Here is a 21,411-nt window from a genome sequence, read left to right on the forward strand (position 1 = left end):
CTGTATTTGTATGACATTTAAATCATTTTTAAAAGATGATTCCTGTGTCATGATACAGTCTTCTCTCTGAGGTTGTTTTTAAAAGACAATTGGGAATAAAGTTATCTTCTAAAAGACAAGAGTCTTAATGGCATACATACAGAGTTATGGGGGAAACTCTCTATTTTACAGAAAATTTCAAATTTATGTAAAAGTAGAATGGTACTATAGTGAACTCATTTATTTGTCTTGCATCTTCAAATGTGGCCAGTCTTATTTTATCCGTATCTCAACCTTTTCCCTATTCTGTATAGTTTAAAGCAAATCCTAGACATTGTATACCTTGTAAATATTTCAGTATATCTCTCAAAAATAAGGTTCCTTGAAATAAAACTGTGATATCACAACTTAAATTTTTTCTGTAATCAAAACATTGTTACCCTTCAGGTTTCATGTCAATTTCTTCCAGTTTCTTTCTAGCATTTTTTTTTAATTTAAACTTCAGATTGTTTCATTTTTAATAGCAATTGAACTGAAGTGTGTACTTCAGTCAGGTTGTCTTTATGACTTGGAGGCATGTTTTGGGCTTAAACCTTAATCTTCATTGAATAAAATTTTTTAATTTAGTGCTAATCATGTTATTGATCACTTATAATTAAGTGTAATTGATAAAAGCATTACATAAAAATCTTATGATTTTATATTGCTTTAAGATGCGGGTAATGTCAAGGAATTGAATGATAATAGGCAGACTTTACTCACCTTTAGGAGCAGTAATATTCTGACATTTGATTCACCAGTTTTTTGTTTTGTTTTGTTTTTTTAAGTAAGCTGTAGTTGAACAGGGAGAACATAATTTGAAAATTGGGAGATGAGAAAGTTCCATGTAGTGTTGGGGCAGAATGTGTGTATGTTTGTAGTAGGAAGTGGTAGGCTTTCAAAAGATGTATGCTTGTAAAAGATTTCAGTTCGGTTAATAGGAAGTGACAAGTAACGTATTTCTGATAGCTCAAAATGAAAGTATCTTTTTGGCATTGTGATGTTTTCTTATGGAATGGTTTCTGGAGACTGTAATTAAACTTAAAAAAAAACCTAATTCTTGGCCAGGTAAATTTATTGAGATTTCTTATAGAATCTTCTGAAGATTTAGAAGCTAACCTAGTATTGTCTTTAAGTGATTTAAATCCTGTTAGTACAGTTAGTTGTAGTTTTGCCTAATTGGAATGCTCTATTAAATGCGATATTTTATGAATCCCTAGGTATGTTTTGTATAGTCATCTATCAACTCACTTCTTGAGAACCCAGATGTTAAAAGCAGCTAAAGCTTTAACTTAATAATGGTCAGTTACATAGTTAATTGAGTAGAAAGAGTGAACATGTCAGACAACTATCAGTACCCTCCATTAACTCTTTTCATATATAAAGTGCCTAGGTATGTACTGTGTAGCCAGAAGAATCCTTTAGTTTTCACCATAGAAGGGTGATAAAGAGGACTAACTTACGTAAGATTCTCTCTGAGGAGTGGAGAATTTAACCATATCCTTCCTGATTCATTGTTTATACCAAACAAATACTTGTTTACTAATTAAATGTTTGAGAGTGCTTTAGCCTGATGAATGTATCTTTAAGTCTTCTTTATACAGGTTAATTGTCCAAAGATAGTTTCTTCAGTGTTTAAGACACATACATCTGGGTTCTCGGTCTAATATTGTGTTGTTTTTGAGGAATGGGTCTGGTATAAATGAGTGCATACTGTGTTAGACTGGCCTTAAATAGCTATTAAGTCCTAGGAGACAGGTTACTTTTCAAAACCACCATTGCTAAATGGTTTTTATATTTCATTGTTGTGTGTTTGCCTGCTCCCATCTTTTTTTTCTTAAGTATTCCTTTTGCAATATATTTATGTTCCTTTGGCCATCTTTGAATGAAAATGATTGGGGGAGAAAGCTCATGAGGTAGCTAAAAGAACAGTGGAACTGTCAGTGAAAAAAATTTGTGATTAGTCAGTGAAAAATACCTTAATTCGTTTTAATGTTAGGAGGAAGAAGTGGACATACTTTTGCTGAGGATTTTAAGGAGCACTTTGTAGCTGGAATTGTAATACATTTTATGAAAGCAATTCATTTTTGGGGGAAAGAACTGATAATTTAAAGGAATAAAACTGATAGTCTTGAACCTTTGGAAAAACATAATATTTAAGTTATTAACTTGGTAGCTGATACCAGTGTTATTTTAGGTGATATATTTCCTTTTTTGTTCTTTCCTTCAAACTGTAGAATTACTGAGATTTTGATACTGAGGAATCCAGTAATTTACACAAGTAACACTTAGTCATTTGTTCAGTCAGAATTGAGTACCTTCTGTGTGTCGGGCAGTGCTAGATATAGTAGTGAAAGTAAAGCTGGTCCCTGTCCCTATAAAGCAAATACAAAAGTATATATAAGATTTCAAACTATGATTAGGCTCTGAAAGAGAATTTTGGAGTGTATATGAAAGTATGATTTGAGAATTTACACTAGAAAAGAGAAGGCAGAATTTAAGTCAAGGACTGAATTGAAAGTAATGGTTTGCCAGGAAAAGAGATTGAGGAACAGGGAAGCAGAGCTTTCTAGGCAGATGGAACATCATTTTTAAAAACTTTTTTTTTCTTAGGGAGGGAAAAAGTCATGCCTTTTACTTGAAGGCTCTATAGTCTGTGGTATTTAAGGTATCCAACTGATTTGTTTAAGTCAGCATATCCATGCTAGGTCATTTTTGAGATGTCAAAGTTTGGTTTCTTTTTTTCTTGCCTAATTGGAACATAAACCCTTTGGGAAGACAGTTTAACTGTGTATGTATCTGTGTACTTGCCTTGTGCCTGAATCCTTTTCTTAAAAAAAAACGTGGGGACATAGACGGGACAGCAGGGGAGTAAAAATTTGTTACTACAGTGTAGACTGTGGGTGAATCTTCAACATAATTATGAAAAGGGCAGAATTTTCATGGAAAGACATTTTCCCTCATTTGTTTATAAACTTGTCTGTGGAGAGGACATAGTGAGAGGTTGATTTGGTCTGCATAATTTGCCTTTTATTCTGAATCTTTTGCTTTTGGATATCAGATTCATTTTAATTTTGCAATCTATCACAAGGCTAAGGACTCAACCTGGGATAATGTTTATGAAGCAGAAAGTGTTGTAGCTCTTTCTTGGAGAACACATGGCATTTAGTTCTATAAGACTGCGCCATCCTGAGATGTTTATCTTTTATTTAACTTGAGGACAAGCTGCTAGAAAATCAAGAAGAGTTAAAAGATAGGACATAGTTGAAATCTAATTGAGTGACAGGGAGAAATGAACAGTCTTGGATTTTAAGGTGTGATAAGTCCTTTGTAAAACTTCAGGGAGAGAAGTTTTGTACGAAACTAGGCAAACAAGTGCTATTCCACACAATGTAGATCAGAAACTTATGGAATTTCTTGATCTCCAAAAGGCAGTCTAGGCAAAAAGATGAAAGAGAATCCAAAAATATTTAACAAATTTAAGAGTCCATTTCAGACACTGCTACAAATAAGGAGCTGGTTGATAAAGAACCTCTAAGGTTGACAACTGGAGAGGATTTACCAGGCATTGCAGATTCTTTGGGACCGCTGGAAACAGCGGTCACCACCTTCATAAGGACTACTTAGAGATTCCAGAGTGTGTTTCCAACAAGGCAAGTTTGTTTTAAAAAGATGACTTGAGAAGAGAATCAAAAGGAAATATATTGTAGAGCACAGACTCTAGTAGGGATCAAAGTACCTGAGTTGTGTCCTAGCTCTGTCGCTTATTAGCTGTGATCTTGACTGTGTTAATTAACTTCCCTATGCTTACTGCTTTTTCAGAAGATGGAGCTGATAATAACAACTACATCTTCGGGTTGCTCTGAGATTAGATGTGTAATTTGTGTGTAGCCGTTAGAGTAATTCCTGTTACCAGGCAAGTGCAAAATCAACATTTCTACTCTTGGCTGCTGCTGATATAATGGTGATAGATTTCCAGTTTAAGGAATTATTGGCTCTTATTAACCAGTTTACCTGGTTAATTAAAAATGAACTTAATAAAACCAATTTAATAAAGTTCCTTTTAATACAAGAATTGAGTTACAATTTGGGGGTTTTGGCTTGAATTAAACCTTGATGTTACTTGTCAGTATGGAATGAATGAATGAATACAAATATTCTTTTAGGGCTTGGAGAGAAGATGTGGAAACTGGTCTGGTTATTAAAAATCATTAATTATAATCATTAATCAAACATCAATTATAAACTAATTTACTGAACATCTGCTATATGGTAGGCTTTGTTCTAATTCAAGTGTAGTACTGAACTTAGAGAAAGGTAGTTACTGGATCTTTAGGAAGGGGTGGGAATGAAGAATAAATGTGGTTATTTACTACTTAAGCAGTTCCTGTCATTGAGACTGAAAAATCACTGTTACCTTAGAATTCAAATTGTGTTGGCTTTTATTAATTCAATTCATAGAAAGATAACTTGATATCCTAAAGACCTGCATATATTGTTACATTTGACCTTTGTGTTTATACTTAAGCACTTGCAAGTGATTAGTTAGAGAAGGCTCTCTTTGTTTATAGTGCCAACATCTTTAAAAATACTAAGTGGAACCTACACATTCATCCTAGCTTTCTGTAAATTCTGTTGAGGATGGGAGAGCATTTTCTTCAAAAGTTATGAAAATTTGAGGAATAGTATATTTTGAAAAAATGATTTAGTTTCCTTATTTTTCTATAGTTAATTTCTTAGTCATTTATTTTGCTTGATTAGATCTCCAACTGAGACACATACTGAATGTATTTTGGCTCTTTGCCAAAATAAATCTATGCTTTGGCTGCTAGTTTTTAGCATTTCAGTTAATTATGAGACTATATACTTGATAGATGGGTTTTGATGTTTTCTGTTTGCCTTCTTTGTCTTTTTTTTTTGGTATGAGAATTGTATTAAAGCATTGTAGATTCCACATTCAAAACACTATATGGTACCTTTCTAAGTGACTCCATCTACTAGTGGTTGGTTCTTACTGTAAGCAATACCATGCTATGTCTAGTGCTGTTGTGATTATAGTAGGATTAGTGTCGCTCATACTGTGCTTTTGCTGAGAATATATCAAATTGAATTTGAGCCTATATAAATTTTTATCACTTTATTGGTGAAAGAAGCATTATGTATTATAAAGGAACTGTGCTAGTGTCATTGGCTCTTTTCTGATTTGGTTGGGGAGGTAAGCTGTGAAGCAATTAAGAAGGTAGTTTGAGTGTCACATGAATTGTGTAGCTATTTCACAGGAGAAGGGGGTATTTGATCTGAGCTGAGAAGGATGAAGAGGCAGATTAACTAGGTAGATAAGCTAGATCTTAAGTAAAGTAGAAAGTTCTCTTGCTGCTTTAGTTTATAATGTCAGGAGTTTTTTCCTGGCACCCTAGGCCTAAAGAAATAACTCAGAATTCTATTTATTTAGTAGTTCACTCCTGGCTTCTTATGTTTTAATTTTTCTTTCTTTTCTTTTCTTTCCTTTCTTTTCTTTCTTTCTTTTCTTTTCTTTCTTTTTTCTTTCCTTCCTTCCTTTCTTTCTTTCCTTTTTTCTTTCTTTTCTTTCTTTAGTTCCTTCCTTCCTGATAAGTGCAAGCTATTTTTAGCTTTGTCTTCTTCTGTTCCTTACTATTGTCATTTAAAAACTATTCTATTTATAGGGGCTTTAAACAAAAGTAGGTTATGTGGCAGGAAAAATGGAAGTGCGTAAATACTTTCGATCATAGTCTCTGAGAAGTCTTGATCCATTATAACTTTAAAGAAATTAACCACACATAAACCTGTTGTGTAAGCATTTTAATGTGGGTAGCTTTTATTTAATAGAGACACATATGTCACTTGACTGGATTGTAGTGGGTTGGTCTAAAAATTTAGTGGTAAATAGAAAATTTATACAAACCTTAAACATTCATTTATCAATCTGTTAATGTAGGACCAACACCATTTCCTTGAATATGGGCCCTTTGTTTAGAGTTCCATTACTCAATAAAATGTCCAGTTCTTAAGGTGGGATTTAAATTTCAAACACTCGCAAAATACACAGGTGTTAATTTTCTGGCATTTATGAGAGTTCAGTCTTTTGGAATTCTGGAATTCCAGACCCCTTTCACTTTTATAGTTATCATACTTAATATTTGTGGGTGTGTGTGGTTCATCTTTTCAAGCTTTTCTGAAGTGTACAACTTAGGACACATATATACATTTCTTTTCTGTTCTAAAAGGGTATCATTTCATGTCAATATGATCATGTTTACCCAACTGGTAGGGATAGCAGTATGGCTGTACTACATATGTTTTGTAGTGTAAGGTTGGTTATCCCAAGGAGTCATTCGTTAGTGGACGTGTAGTGTAGAGTTCTTCTGTATTGAATACTTACTAGTTGCTAGACAGTTGGCGTACAAGTGTTTTATATACATTACTTTAAACAGTAGCCACTTTATTCTCCTTTTTTAAATGGAGCTTTAGAGAAGTTGAACTTCTAGATTCCAGTGAAGGTCTAACACAAATAAGAAAGCAAGGATTTGAGCAAGGTTTGTCTTACAACAAAGGATGTGTTCTCAAACCACTGTATGTGTTTTTCCTCTCCATCCTCATTCCTCATCTCTCCGTGTAATTGTCTTTGTGTAAGTATTTATAAAGCAGTAAATCTAATTACTCAGAATTAACAATGCCTGTCATTTAGAATAGATAACTCTGAAGCAGATACCAAGAATTTCTTTGAGTTATGCTGAGACAAGTTTTGGATCCTTTAGAAACATAGTTGTGATTTATGTGCGTATTTAGTCATGCCAGAATAAAGCCTATACTTTGAAAGGTAACCAAATCCTAGCAGATTTGGAATAGCACTACGTAGCTAGGATTTTCAGAACAGATTAACCTCAGTGTTTATAGCAGGGCTGGTTTAAGACGTATGGCCGCTGACTTCACATATATTGTATCTTGGAGATTGTCTTAGATCAGTAAATATAAAGTTGCCTCATTCTTTTTAATGGTTATGTAGTTTAATTCTTTTGATGGACACTCAAATTTATATTTTTTGTTATTAAAATCGGTTGCTGCCCTTAGTACTGTCTTACAATTTTGTACACACATTTTTTTCACACATACACAGGTGTGTATATCTGAAATGAGTTTCCTGAAAATGAAACTGGTTGAGTCAATGAAACTGGTTGAGTCAAAGGATGTTTTTGAATTTTATTAGTTGTTGCCAGATTGCCCTCCACGGAGATTGTATCTCCTCAGATCAGTAAGGGATGAGCAAATGAGCGTCTGTTTCTATACCTTTGCCAACACTTTGTTGTGGAACTTTTTTGTCTTTGTCAGTATTGTAAGTGAAAAATGAATTCTCATTATGGCTTTAATTTACATTTCTTTTGTATGAAATTGAACATCTTTACATGTATTTATGAGCCTTTTGTATTTTTTTGGAATCTGAAACTTGTGCTTTTCTCATCTTTCTAAAAGTGTTACTACCTGATTGACAGACGTTTGTAGCAAGGTGCTATTTTAAAATGCATGCCAATCATAGAGAAAGTAAATTTGAAAAATATACACTATTACAGGATTGATGAAATTTGATAACTTTATATTCTTTATTCATCTTTCTGTGGTTGTTTGGCCTTTTTCTTACTGGTTTGTATGAGTTTTTAACAACTGGAATTCTGGATATGAGTTGCAGTTTTTGGCCTAGTTTACCATTTGTTTCTTTGCCTTGATTATGACACTTCATGCCATACAGAAGCTTGAACTTTATACAGATAATTGATTAACTGCTTACTTTTTTGTTTACTGGCCAAGGTTGTTTTAAATAATCCATATATTCTGCATTTTGTTTAGGGATTCAGGAAGTTTGTGTTACACACACACACACACACACACACACACACACACACACACACACACACACACACACACACACACACACACACACTACCCCTGTGCCAAGTAAGACTAAGTTACTGAGGATTGCTTACCCACATAGACAAGTTTGTTATCGGTTATAACTTGAGAATTACTCATTGACATTCATTATAGTTATGAATAATATTATTATTAAAAAGTTTTTAATTTCTGGTGTTCATTTTGTAAAGCATTTGTCACCTTTCTGTGAATCTTTCCCTATATGACTTTTCTTTGAACCAGGCTACTTGAAGTGTTTCCAAAATTATAAATACATTTGAACACAAAACTATAAACAAATAATACATTTGCAATACAGAATGTTTTACCATGCTTTGTTTTTATCACAATTAGTGACATTGGCTGGGATCAGGGTTGGTGGTTGGCTTGTAGTTGTACTGTGCCATCTGTGTGAGCCCATTGCAAAAAATACTTAAGTTGATGCTGCTTATTTAGCACACAGGGTTTTTTGGCTTGTTTTATTTTATTAAGCAGTCCTGGTTGGAGATAGGAACTGGTTCTGACTCGCTCCAAGGATGTTTTTGCTGCTCTAGCTATCTACTTTGCTTAATCTGCCACTTGTTTAACTTGATTAATTCAGACTAGTGGTTTCCCCAAGTTAGGAAACATCAAAATTGTGTGAAAGCTTGTTACAACACAGATTGCTATTCTTCACCTTCAAAGTTTTTGATTAAGTAGGTCTGGGGTGAGGCCCAAGTTATGTATTTTAACCAGTTCCCAAGTGATGCTGGTGACTTTTGCTGACAATTTTTTAAGCAAGTCATTGTCCCACAACAGTTAGAAAAACGCTGGATAATAAGGCATTCAGTAAAATGTAGTTTGATTATCCCAAGCAATTTTAGTTTACTAGTTCATTACTGAAACTTCAAAATTATGTGATTACAATTTATTATTGTGACACTATTTTTGTGACTCATCCTTAGTCTGGGTAAATATTTGATTGCTACAATGAAAGGTAGTAAAATTTGACCTAGGTAAAAAAAAAAAACTGGTTATGATTTTTATAGGACCACCAGTACCTGGTTCTCCTTTTCTGTACTCTGTATTAGGTTACTTTTTTTTTTTTTTTAAGTAGCAAAGGGTTTCATACATCTAGCAGTATATAGCAAACCATGAGGTAGCTTTTCGCTTTTGCTTATTTATCTGGGACTTTGAGGAGAGTGTGTTAGTGTAGTAGGGTCTAGGATTGGGAATCTTTACACTGACTAAGCTGTTTAACTAGTTTTGAGACCTGGCAGAGTTAACTGCTATTACTCAGTTTTTTCCCTGGGAAAAGCAGCAAATTTGATGGTGTCTTTTAGAGACCTTCCAACTTTAAAAATTTTTCCTGAAGCTCTGTTTATACAAACAGCATGCTTCGTATATTAATTGATGATGCAGGAGATGCTTAACTGTAGCATCTCTTAGAATTGGATCATTGGATCTAATTAATATTGAGGAACTAACAGAAGTCTGTCTCTAGAATCTCAGAATCAGGGTTTGGGTTCAGTTGATCGTTTTAACTTAGTAAGTTGTTAATAAAAGAAGACAATAGTGCCGTTAGTCTAATTTATAGTATTTATAAACTGCCATTTGTAACCATTCCCCTCTTCCTGAAAAATGTGAAAGAATGAGTATTTGGGTCAGCTCTGCTTCTGAATGCCTCCATATGTTACGGTGATCCTGAAGCTTGAATATGAGAAAAGATCAAAATAAAGAGTTTTTTAAAAAGGATTTTTCAAGTGAAAGTTTTGATACTTCAGTGAATTTTTAATCACAGTTTTAATATGTGAAATTAAATGCATTTTACAATCTGTGAGGGTCTTATAAACAGAAGTTAGGTGGTTGTCATTGCCTGTGAATGCTTGAACTTGATCTAGCTGTATATGTTGCTTCAAATAAGTGATAGATATTGTTGGAATTCCTTGTGTTGAGTTTATTTGCTAACAAAAATACTAGGATTCCATGTTGAAATGAGCAGGCTAGGAAACTGAGCAGCAAAATGTAAGTTTGATGGTATTTAAGCAGATAACTTGTTCACAAAGAGTGCCCAATTCAGTTTTTTTGCTTTGCAAAGCAACAGGCAAGAGCTTTGTTAAATCTAAGGAAATTATCCACAAGTAGATGAAACTGTTTTAGTGTTTGGTTACTGAGATAATGTGCAGAAGGACTCCCTAACTCGAGTCAGTAATAGCATATGAAGGCAGGAGAAATCACCAAGTGTTCTTAAATAGATCAAAGAGATTGCCAAGCATCTAGAGGCTATAACGTGGCTGGTTCATGCATTGCGGCGCACTGTGATTAAGACATTGAGTCATAGTTTAATTGGCTTTGTTTTTTCTTTCATGGTCTTAATATAAAAAATAATTTTGCAGGTAATGGTATGTCAGTTCCAGGAATGTGGTAGTTTCCTTTTTGAAATAGGACCAAAGAAGATAGAAGCACAAATACATAAAGACGGATTTGTTTGCCAAATCTTAGTTTACAATTAAGTTCAGGTGAAAGAGAAGGCTTCACTTGGCGTGTACACTGTCATTTTGCTGAACTTAGTGCTCCAACAGATGGCATTAGCTAACAATATCAAGTTGGTCTGTGAAAGATTAGATAGACTAATTTGTAAAAAATAGAGCCAAGATAGTGAAGTCATAAATGATGACTTCAGATTTTTATGCTGCTCTTAATTCTGTAAATAAAACCATGGATTTGTATTTAACTGAATGACCTGTGACTTCAGCGTTTGCAGGCCGACTTTGTTTTGTCCAGGTGCCAAACATAGGATAATTGTTTCTCGTTAGTGACAGTAGCAGCCAGAATGGAATGGACAGGAGATGGCTGACCCATACAACCATTTGGCAAACCACCCTTCATCTCAGTGCCTGGATTCTATGTTAGCTGTCTTCTCTTGAGCTATTCCTAAGCCTGGTTTTTCTCTCTTTGGTTCATTGATACAGCTAATGCTGTTTGCCTTTTCTCTTCCATATGTATTAATCAGCATTTCTATTGTGCTAATACTGCTCCTTATTCCACAAATACATTCCTTTTTGTGATTCTTTACCATCATTTTATTGAATTGGATGGGGCTGGGGAAAGCGATTGTGAACCCGTTCCCTTTCGAACCAGAAGTCTGTGTTAGTTTAAGTGGGGAGTTATTAAGGCTTTAAAAAAATACAACATTTTAGTGATGTAAGATGATAAAAGCAACTTAAAATGGTTTCTTAGTTTTGTTTTGCAGGTTGAATGTTTGTTTTAAATTTTGTTTTGTTGAGATATATTTAAGTGACTAGTTCTGCTTCGCATTTGTGTGAAATCATGTGTTCATTATATTCCATAACCGTCTGATTTACTTTGTTTTCTCAATGCATTTCAGTATTGCAATCTCACTTGACAGGATTTGATAATGTATACGTTTGATACACTCAAAAAAGTTTTTCTGGAAGCTTAATTTTGCCATTGATTATAGAACAATAGCACATTTGTTTTGAACAGGGGCTTAATTTTGATTTACCGGATGTCTTTGTGTTTCACATATCATAAAGTTTAGTTTTAAAATGTCCTAAATGAACCTTAACCAGCATGTTCTTTGTCAATATAGGTATATGACTGATGGGATGTTACTTCGTGAAGCTATGAATGATCCTCTCTTGGAACGTTATGGTGTAATAATTCTTGATGAGGCTCATGAAAGGACACTGGCTACGGATATTCTCATGGGTGTTCTGAAGGAGGTTGTTAGGCAGAGATCAGATTTAAAGGTGAATTAATTTCTTTTGTTTTTTTTTTAATCCCTATATACATAGGTATATATAAAAAAACGGAATACATACTGATCCTTCTAATCAACTATAAAAAAAATCAACTGTAAAAAAAAGCAGCCGATGAGAGCGCCTGCAGTGGTTTTTTCTTTCTAATTTACTTTGCTGCGTCTTTTAGACTTTACTTCCACTTTTTAGTAATGTATTTTTAAACCAAATCTTTTCCATTTTTAACCCACCCAGTTTTTTGTTTTCTTTTAAATGTCCTAATGGCACAGTGTTTCTGTAAGCCTTTTGCTCACCCTCCCTTATTAAGTACAGAGGACTTCTTTAAGGATCAGATCTTTTTCCTTGTCTCAACACAAGCACACTCACTATATCTCATAATGCTGCCTAGTGGAGTAACTGCCCAGAACCAGCTGCTCCTCAGAAATGCCTTTGCTTAACCCAGGGTCTTTTTTTTTTTTTTTTTTTTCTTCTTCCCTGTTATGCCACTATTACCCTGGCCAGTGTTACTGTGTTGATAAGGGCTTTAAAACTGACTGCATATGCTAACATTTTTGTCTCAAAGTTTGTGAAGTTTCCGTTTTACATTGTGTGTGTGTGTATACACACACCATTCACTGGAACTTAGACTCAGTATTGCATGTTAGTGTATGTTACAGAGGGTTTGTACACTGGGCAGAAAGATTCTGAGTCAAAAAAATCGATATTGAGGATTCTGCTTATGAAAATTAAATTTATGCTTTTATTTGAATAACTATGAGTACCATCATTATTGATTAAATTTTGTGATCTATTGAAATTTTGGAGAAATTCAGAGTAGAAGTTAAGGACTCTGGTGGAATGTTTAATGAGGGGACCTTCTATTTAAGTGTATGTTTAATGGATTATGTAACAATTTCCATAAAGGGAGGGGACTGTATAGTCGTGTAACCCTGAACCTGAACAACCTTGTATAGCTATGGCTTTTCACAACAGTGTAGAAAACTTCTGTTTTAGAAAATTTTCTGAAGAAGTTATGCTTAGTAAAGATGATTTTCAAGAAGGGAGAAGTTTATATCTGTGCCACTATTTTTTTTTAATTAAAATTTTTTTTGCTTTTTTCTCCTTTGGGCAAGGTTGTCACGTTCTGCTTTAATAACAATAATCATACTACATATTAGTGTTGTCCTTTACCAATTCCTTTTACATACATTTTATAAACTTTGGATTTTAAGGTGTTGCTTCATGAAGATACATTTCTTTTCTTTTTTGGATGTCACGTTTATCCTTACATTTTAAAATGTAAATAACTTACTGTAGCTCAGCCTTTCTGTAATTGATTTTTAAATCACAGTTTATTTAGGCATAACTGATTTATAGAGAGCAGTAAACATTACTCGTCTGTTTTTTAAGACCACGTAAGAACCCTTGAAGGCAGTGTCAAATAATTGATTGTTTTCTTTTCAGGTTATAGTTATGAGCGCCACTCTAGATGCAGGAAAATTCCAGATTTACTTTGATAACTGTCCTCTTTTAACTATTCCTGGGCGTACTCATCCTGTTGAGATCTTTTATACTCCCGAACCAGAGAGAGATTATCTTGAAGCAGCAATTCGAACAGTGATCCAAATTCATATGTGTGAGGAGGAGGAGGGAGATCTTCTACTTTTCTTAACTGGTCAAGAGGTATTGTCATTATTTGCTTCATTATTTATATTATTTCTGTTAGGAAACAATTTTATACTTAAGAACTGGGTGTATATTAACCATGTATGTCTTATCCCAGTGTTTATAAAGTTTTTCTTCAAACTGTACTTACATATGAAATACATAATTCCTTTTACCTATGTATTCTAGGAATACCTTATACCATTAGTCTTTGCGTTCTAGTTAATTAAGAATGTTGAATGCTTTTAGAATTTCAAGACTTAGCAATTGTTGTCTTAACTTTGGAGAGACCTAGGTGGTAAGTGGTGTGTGTTAATTTGCAGTTTTGCTGAAGCACGAATTTGAATCACAGATGCTATGAATCGGATTATAGTCTTTAATTCAGTTCGTAAGTGAACTCAGGTAACTGGGGTGCCCATCCACCATCGAAACAATGTCTGTGTTTTGTTTTTGTCTTCTTCCACGTGTTCACTGAGGATTGGAAGGAATCACTGAAATTCCTTAGAATTTACCTCATTTTTAAGATTAGAATTTTATTCTCAGGTGCAGCATTTTCTAAACTCATTTCCAGCAGGATGTTTACAGGTGTGCTGTGAAATTCTTGAATGCTGAAGAAAATAAGCTCAAGAAAAGTATATGAATAAAATAGTTTTAGAAAGCCTCTTTTGTAGAGGTTTTCTTAAAGTTTGTCATTTGCTCTAATAGGCTTTGTGAATTTTATAGAATGTGCTTCTCAAACTAATATACGTGCTGATTACTTAGGAAACTTGCAGATTCTGATTCAGTAGGTCAGGTAGGGTTTGAGATTCTATTCCTAGCAAGGTTCTAGAGCAGAGCTGTTCCATTAGAACTTTCTTCCAAGCTAGGAATAACATGTAACTGATGTTCAGTATAGTAACCACAGCAACATACGGGCTTTTGAATATTTGAAATGTGGCTAGTGTGAGGATGTTTTAAATATCAATTTTACAGAATTTCAATAAATTTAAATAGCTACATGTGCTCCACTCTCTCCTGTTTTAGTTTTTGTGAGGTTTACTAGTTAAGAATTGTTTTTACATCTTAAAAGGATTTGTATGTGAAAAAAAGAACATGCGACAGAGGTGGTATATAAACCACAGCCTAAAAAGTTTGGACTCTTTGATCCCTGCTCTAGAACATTTTTTTTCTCAGGTGTAATCAGGGGATTGCCTGTGTAGGGGAGGGGAATTTGTTAAAGCAAGGTCTTGGCCATGTTCCAGACTTGATGAAACAGGTGAAATCTGAGGACAAATTATAGGAATCTGCATCTTCAACAAGCTCTTCAGGCCATTTTTATGTTGCCTTAGGTTAAAGGTCACTGTTCCAGGTGAGTGTTTTAGCCAGTATAATACCTGTGGCACCTTAATGACACCACCTAAACAGTATTGTGGGAAATTGCCCAAGTTCTCTCATATATCAAAATCAGAGGTCTACTTTGTGACTGCCTACCTCCAGTAGAATGTGAACTATTTTATTTGTATTCAGTTTCTACAGAGATAACTTGATACATGTTTGAGTTCCTGCACCACTTCTGTTTTGTCCATATGATTTTTGATTTGTGCCCCATTGTCCATAGTTTCTTTTCTGTAGAGCAGGGTTTTTCAGTCATAGCACTATTTATGTTGTAGGCTGAGTAATTCTTTGATATGGGTACCGAGTGCATTGTAGGATATTTTTTAGTGTCTCTAGCCTTTACTCATTAGATGCAGTTACACTCCCCCAGTTGCGACAACCTGAAATGTCTGCAGACATTGCTAAATGTCCCCTGGTGGTGCAGAATCGTTTGCAATAGAGAATCATACTTGTTCTTTTGGGGAAATAGGGTGTGTTGCAAATTCAGTTTTACAGATAAACCTCTGTTGGTATTAGTCTTCCTTTGTGTGCATTTTGAATGGGAGAATTTTTATATATTTTGTAAGTAAGAGTATCAAATGCTTTTTGATAGCATATACACAGTGTTTATCCTGTAATGCATATCAGGGCTGTTAAGGTATTCATTTTGTTCTTTTGTGTCTGCTCTCTCTAGTTTCTCACTTCCTCCAAAGTGCATAGTGTTTTTTGTTTTTTTTAACAGCTATTCAAAATAGTCATTATGTTCAGATGACCATAGTATAATCCCATCAGACATATCTGATGGCCTTACGGTGAGGACCTGAAATACTTTTCTATGAGTTAACTTCCTGTAGTTGATATTTTGGCAACTATCCCAAAGCTGGGAACAGGAAGGGAATAAGCACCATGGTTTTCGAATGTGAACTAGGTTTACATACGTCCTGTTACATTTTAAAGTTTCCTTTAGAAGACCAGCTTAAGAAATTTGAAGACCTTTGGGGAGACGGTAGCAAAGTGCCTAATGTTAGGGGAGGGTATGGCTCAGTGGTACAGCACATGCTTAGCATGCATAAGGTTCAATCTCCAGTACTTCCATTTTAAAAAAAGAGAAAGGAGAAAAGTGCCTAAGGTATTTTGTTTCATTGATTATGTTGAGTAAAGCTGTCAAAGATACGTAAAGTATTACTATTCCTCAGGTCTGTGAACCTGTTTTTCTTTTTTTGTTTTTTTTTTTACTTAGTTAAATTATAGATTCTGGGAATTCAATACTCCTGTCTTAATAAATTTGAATAGCATCCATAAAATTAAGTTATCTCATGAAATTTTAAAATGTTTAAGACCATATTACCATTTTGACCACTTAGACAATAGTGCTTCTTATAGTCCCCTGAGTTAATTTGGGAGGAGACCAGTTTTAAGTTGGTGAAAGGTTGGAAAAGATTTGAATTCTAGAATGTTTTATCATTTTTTTATTAATCCATAAAATCTGGATCTATGAATAAATATAAATGTTACCCAGTAAAACTTTTTGGAGGAGGTAATCTACTGAATTAGATAAGAATGATTGTAATTGAAATATCAATTGTTTGTAAGTAGATACTTGAAGATGTTGACATTCTTTTATCTTTAATTTTGCTAGGCAAAATGTTTTTTTCTATGTGCAGGAGTCTAGATTTTAAATTAGTAGGGTCCAAATTAATTTACCAACATATATTGATACTTTTGCAGCTGAATGTCTTTCCACAATTCAGAGACTCCTAAACTTTTTTCTCAGTTCATGACTAAGGAGAAGTTACATTGTGCTAATGAATGTCAGTAAGCTTTGTGATCTTTCGAACTGACAATGTTGACTTTCTGGAAGTTTGGTTAAATTTAGGGAAAATTTCGTTGCAGAGTTTAAAAACAGAATTTAGAACCTTGTTTATGTAAAAACATAAGTGGTGTGGGACTTTTTCCCCTCCCTCTTTTAGAGCTGTCTTTATATCCCATGCAGTAGCAATTTTGCTTGAGCTCTATCCATGCTTAGCAGATTGGATAGTTTATAGTTACAAGTAAAGTTGGTATTACCTTGTTAAAATTCTAGAGTTTGCAAATGCTTGATTTGGGGCACTTAATTTTGTAATACATTATCTGGGGTTTGGTGACTTCTGACCATTTACTTTCCAGTCAGATATATCATTGAACTAACAAAATTGAAAATCTTCTGAATATTGGCATCAATTTTCCTGTAGTTTTTTTTATGTATAAAAGAAATCTAGCTTTCGATTTATATTGGTTTTTTTTTTAATTTGGAAAAGATCTAATTTGTATTTGTATACCAGCAGGGGGCATTCTAATCTAGATACAGCATTTGAAAGTATTTTTTTCTAAAAATATTTGTTTTCATTTGTTATATTTTATCTTTCAGTGAATAGCAAACTTTTCATTTGTTGGAAACTTTAGATCTCAAGAGAAACTATTACATCGAATCCTTAATAGTAATTTTCTGTGTCACAATTTCCACTTAATCTATTATTGAAGAAAACTGGTGTGTTTGAAATAGATGAAAAAAATATTTTTTTGTTTTTAAGTATCCAGAATCTTTATATTCTTTTTACACGGAAACAGAGTTGCACTTTGGTTAAAAATCATTTTAGAGAAAATTATCCTAGCTTGATACAATAATAAATTTACCTGGTCAAATTTTTTAAAAAATTATTCTGTCTTTTGAGTAAAAGATAATTTGTTGATAAAAGTAACTTCTGATTGAATCATTCTTTGGACAAACTGCCAAATAATTTAATTGAGTTTAACTGAATTAAAGCTTCTGAAAAATTTAAAATATTGCTTCCTTCCTGTTTTTAAGTCCCTTTGCCATCCCCTAGAGCTTCCACCTGTCTCTGTCTCTCACATGCTCTTAATACTCATTTTGTATCCTCTCCTTAAACCTAGATTTGAATGCAGATGCATTGGTTATTTGAAGAGGCTCTAAGATATTTGGGTTAACCTAGTTCTTAAATATCTATGTTGATGCTGTAGAGGTGTATGTTCTCATTAGGCACAATGAAGCAAATCTTCCATATAATTGCATTAGTGATACGTGGCATTAAAACCTAATTGGCTTATTTAAAATATCTAGCACATCAGTTTCTTTTAGATTGTGAAAATTGAAAAGGTTATGAGTGCAGTTAAATATTCCTGGGTGAGAAATTTCAATTTTAATACAATTTGTTGAGAATTAATTAGGATGTCCGACTCTTAAGAAAAAGGATGTGGAATGCCAATAAGGCGATTACGTTTTTGACTACAGAAATCAAAGTTTCTTAGATTATTTTGAAAATTCCAGTGAAAATTTGCTAGATTAATTTTGATTACTAAAATGAAAATAAGCTACTAGAAGTAGGATTATGATAAATACTTAAAATGTTTTAGTGTCTATTCGTTTTGTTTTCAGACTCAAACTTTTATTTTGTAGGAAATTGATGAAGCCTGTAAGAGGATAAAACGTGAGGTTGATGATTTGGGCCCTGAAGTTGGCGACATTAAAATCATTCCATTGTACTCTACACTTCCACCTCAGCAGCAGCAACGCATTTTTGAGCCTCCACCTCCAAAAAAACAGAACGGAGCAATTGGAAGAAAGGTAGCATTGAAACGTCTATAAACATTGTATTAATTCTGAAGATTTGTCTGTGAGATATCAGACTATATTGAATTATAAGGGGTTATGGGTGGCTGTGATCTGAATTGTATGTACAGAGTTAATCTGTATTTCCAAAGTAAATAGAAAGAAATATATTTGGATAGAGTTTTGCATATCTTTTGACCTTAGAGTAAGAGCAGGTACTGATTCCCTCCCCCCAAGGAAGTTCCCCTTAACAAATGGAAGGTTGGTTAGGGTGAGGAAATGGCCAGATGTCTTTCTCCCTATTAAATCACTTGGCAGTCACTTTTTCCTTCAGTGCCTTGACTTCTGCCTAGAATTTTTGTCTAGAGCTAAACAAATGTTAAGTCTGTAGGTATGAAATGTTGGATGTACAGATCCCAAGTGACAGCAGCGTGGCTTTCTTGAGGGCAAGAACTTTGGATCTTTTTGGTGTGGATATCTGCCTGACACAGGAAGGGAGCAAGGATATTCCAGCCTCATTTCTGGGAGCTTTGGTGAGGAGGTAGAAAGGAGATCTGAGTTCTAGTTTGATACATGAAGTTGTGCTTTTATTTTTTAAGAGATGGGGATTCTGATAGATTCTTTGAAAATAAGATTGCATTGTTTGAAAAGGTTTGACAACCACTAGAAAAGTAGAGTCACCTTGGTTTCTAAAAAGCCCAGCCATTTATTATGTTATATAATAGCTGCATATGAATTTTGGTAAGATTCTTAACCTCTGATTTTAAAGGTTTCATATTTTTAAAATGGTTATAATTACCTTCACCAGCTTGGGAGGTGATTGTCAAGGATTAACCTTGATGTGTACAGGGTACCAACATACCGAACAAACTAGACCCTCATGATAGCTGCTATACATTTCTTGAGTTTAATCATGTAGGGAAAAAAGTCTTAAGAAATATGATTTACTTGTCAGTCAAGTTTTGAATTTGTTGCCTATTTCTGTATTCAAGGCCTAACAGATTTACAACTTATACTGCTGTATTTTTTTTATCTTTTTGCTAATATTTTTGATGATGATTGGAAAATTCTGAATTACAAAGATACTTAAACGTATCATGGCTGATTATCTCTTTACATGGCTGTATAAAATTAAATGAACCAAATACATTTTTCAAATTGAAAGAACTTATTGAAAGAACTTACTGAAAAGATATGCAGCATCTGCCTAGTGGAATATAAATTAATAGGAGACTGATAGGGGAAAAAAATCAGATTTTGAGTTTTTCATAAATCAGCAGGAGTAGTAAATACTACTTTTTAAAAGTACTCTGATCATAGCTTCAATATGTTGAACTTTGCAATTATTATTGTCATAGCGTTATCTCTATAACATGTTAAAATATTTTTTGTTACTTTATGTGCACTCAGCTTTGGGGGAAACTTGAAGTTTTAAGTGATAACTTTGCTAGGATATTGGAAATTTAGGTTCATCTTGGTGCCGATCCAGTATGTGGTCCATTTTGTAGAATCTACAAATTAAGCCCATGGAATAGAATTAGTTTGTTTTTATAAACTATTGCTTTTCATGTTCTTGTAAGTCCTAAGGATATTGAGGAGAATTTTCTTTCTAAGAAGAGTGCTTCAGCAGTGGGATGTGTGTGTGTGACGTTGAGGGAATCTATTGGAGTTCTTTCAGCTAAAGCTGTAAGATCTCTTGCTGGGAAATCATGTCATCTCCTGGCATGAGTCAGCTTCGTCTTGGAGGTTGAGAAGAGCGCTGTCATAGCCTCCCTGGATGATCCCGGGGGAGGGAGGACTTCCTTGGCAATTGTTGCATCATTCTTTATGAGGAAAGACATGTTGAAGCCCAGCATGTTTAAGGGAAAGTGAACATATAGCCTTTGTGTAGAAGGTTAGTTTATAGATTCACTCATCCAGTGGTGTATTTTGAAGCTGGACAGGGAAGGTAGTGCCAGCTGAAAACCTGAGATTGCTGAAACGCACTCTGGCTAAGCACTGACTGCAGGCAAGATGAGCAGGGCCTTGGAAGTCCAGTTAGAGCAGAAGGAAAATTGGGGATGTGAGGAATGCAGAAGGGTAAAAATTCAGATGCCCAGAGGTTATATAAGGGAATGTGGGTGGGTACTAGAACAGGAAGAACTGGTATTCAATTGCTTTTTCCCTATTCTTTTTTAAAATGCTAAAACTTTGATACATCCTGTTTATGTTATAAAATAAACAACTAGAGCCTAAGGCTTGATTCTTCTGTCATGAATTCATTAATTAAACATTTCTGTGCCAGTTACTAGAATGAGACTTCATTCAAAAGTATTGTCACTGATTGATATTCACAGTTAATTTAAAATTACATAGGAACATTTAGAGATTTACTGTCTGCTTCCAATTATGTAAAACAAAATACAATTTGATTCTTGTTTTTGTTAAATTACTTTGTTCTAATATAGGGATAATAGCTAGCACAGAGTAGAATGTAATAAGGATTAAAAGGTTTGAAACAAAGAGTAATACTCTTTTTAAAATTTCACCAAAATAAATTGTAATTTTGAATTACTTTATATTTGGGCACCTTTTGTAAGATAGTACTTTATTATCTTACTCCTCATTGTATTTATGCAAAATAGAGTTCATAATATGATTGTAGTAAAACTGAAAAAACAGCCTTTTAGTATTAAAGTTTTTAAATGTAGTCTATATTAAAGGTAAACTTACATGGGCGTTGAGGACTTAACTAGCATTCCTTTTACAAATAGTTACTAAGTTCTTTTTATGTGGTCTTCTAACAGCACTGATGGTAAACTTTTAAGTTTTTAATGATCAGGAGAGGTTGAGAATACAATGAATAAATTTATTTGAGGGTGGATACTTGTTTTGATCATGTTTGATATTTATTCAGATATTTGACTTTAAGCTAAAGCTACAGTAGTTTTATACATGCATTAAAGTTTACTCATCAATAAATCACTTGTATGCATTTTTTTTACTAAAACTTATAATTGCTGCTTTATAGATTTGGTGTTAAAATCCAGCAACTTATTTTTACTTAGTTTTCATTAATTTTGTCCATACAAATAGCTGTTTTTTCTGTATCTTATCTTTGAGTTT

The 21,411-nt window shown here is 33.8% G+C and overlaps 1 protein-coding gene across 1 annotated transcript in view; it reads left to right on the plus strand.

Annotated features, from left to right (window-relative positions):
- The window catches only part of DHX15 (DEAH-box helicase 15), a 47,351-nt gene that overhangs the window by 12,138 nt on the left and 13,802 nt on the right, over positions 1-21,411 (plus strand). Inside the window, exons 4-6 of the mRNA XM_006207013.4 lie at positions 11,534-11,693; positions 13,146-13,364; positions 18,154-18,321. Coding sequence (XP_006207075.1) covers positions 11,534-11,693; positions 13,146-13,364; positions 18,154-18,321 — 547 coding nt within the window. The remainder of the gene's footprint in view (positions 1-11,533; positions 11,694-13,145; positions 13,365-18,153; positions 18,322-21,411) is intronic.

The sequence above is a fragment of the Vicugna pacos genome, chromosome 2 (assembly GCF_048564905.1).
Source record: "Vicugna pacos chromosome 2, VicPac4, whole genome shotgun sequence".
Lineage (NCBI taxonomy): Eukaryota > Metazoa > Chordata > Mammalia > Artiodactyla > Camelidae > Vicugna > Vicugna pacos.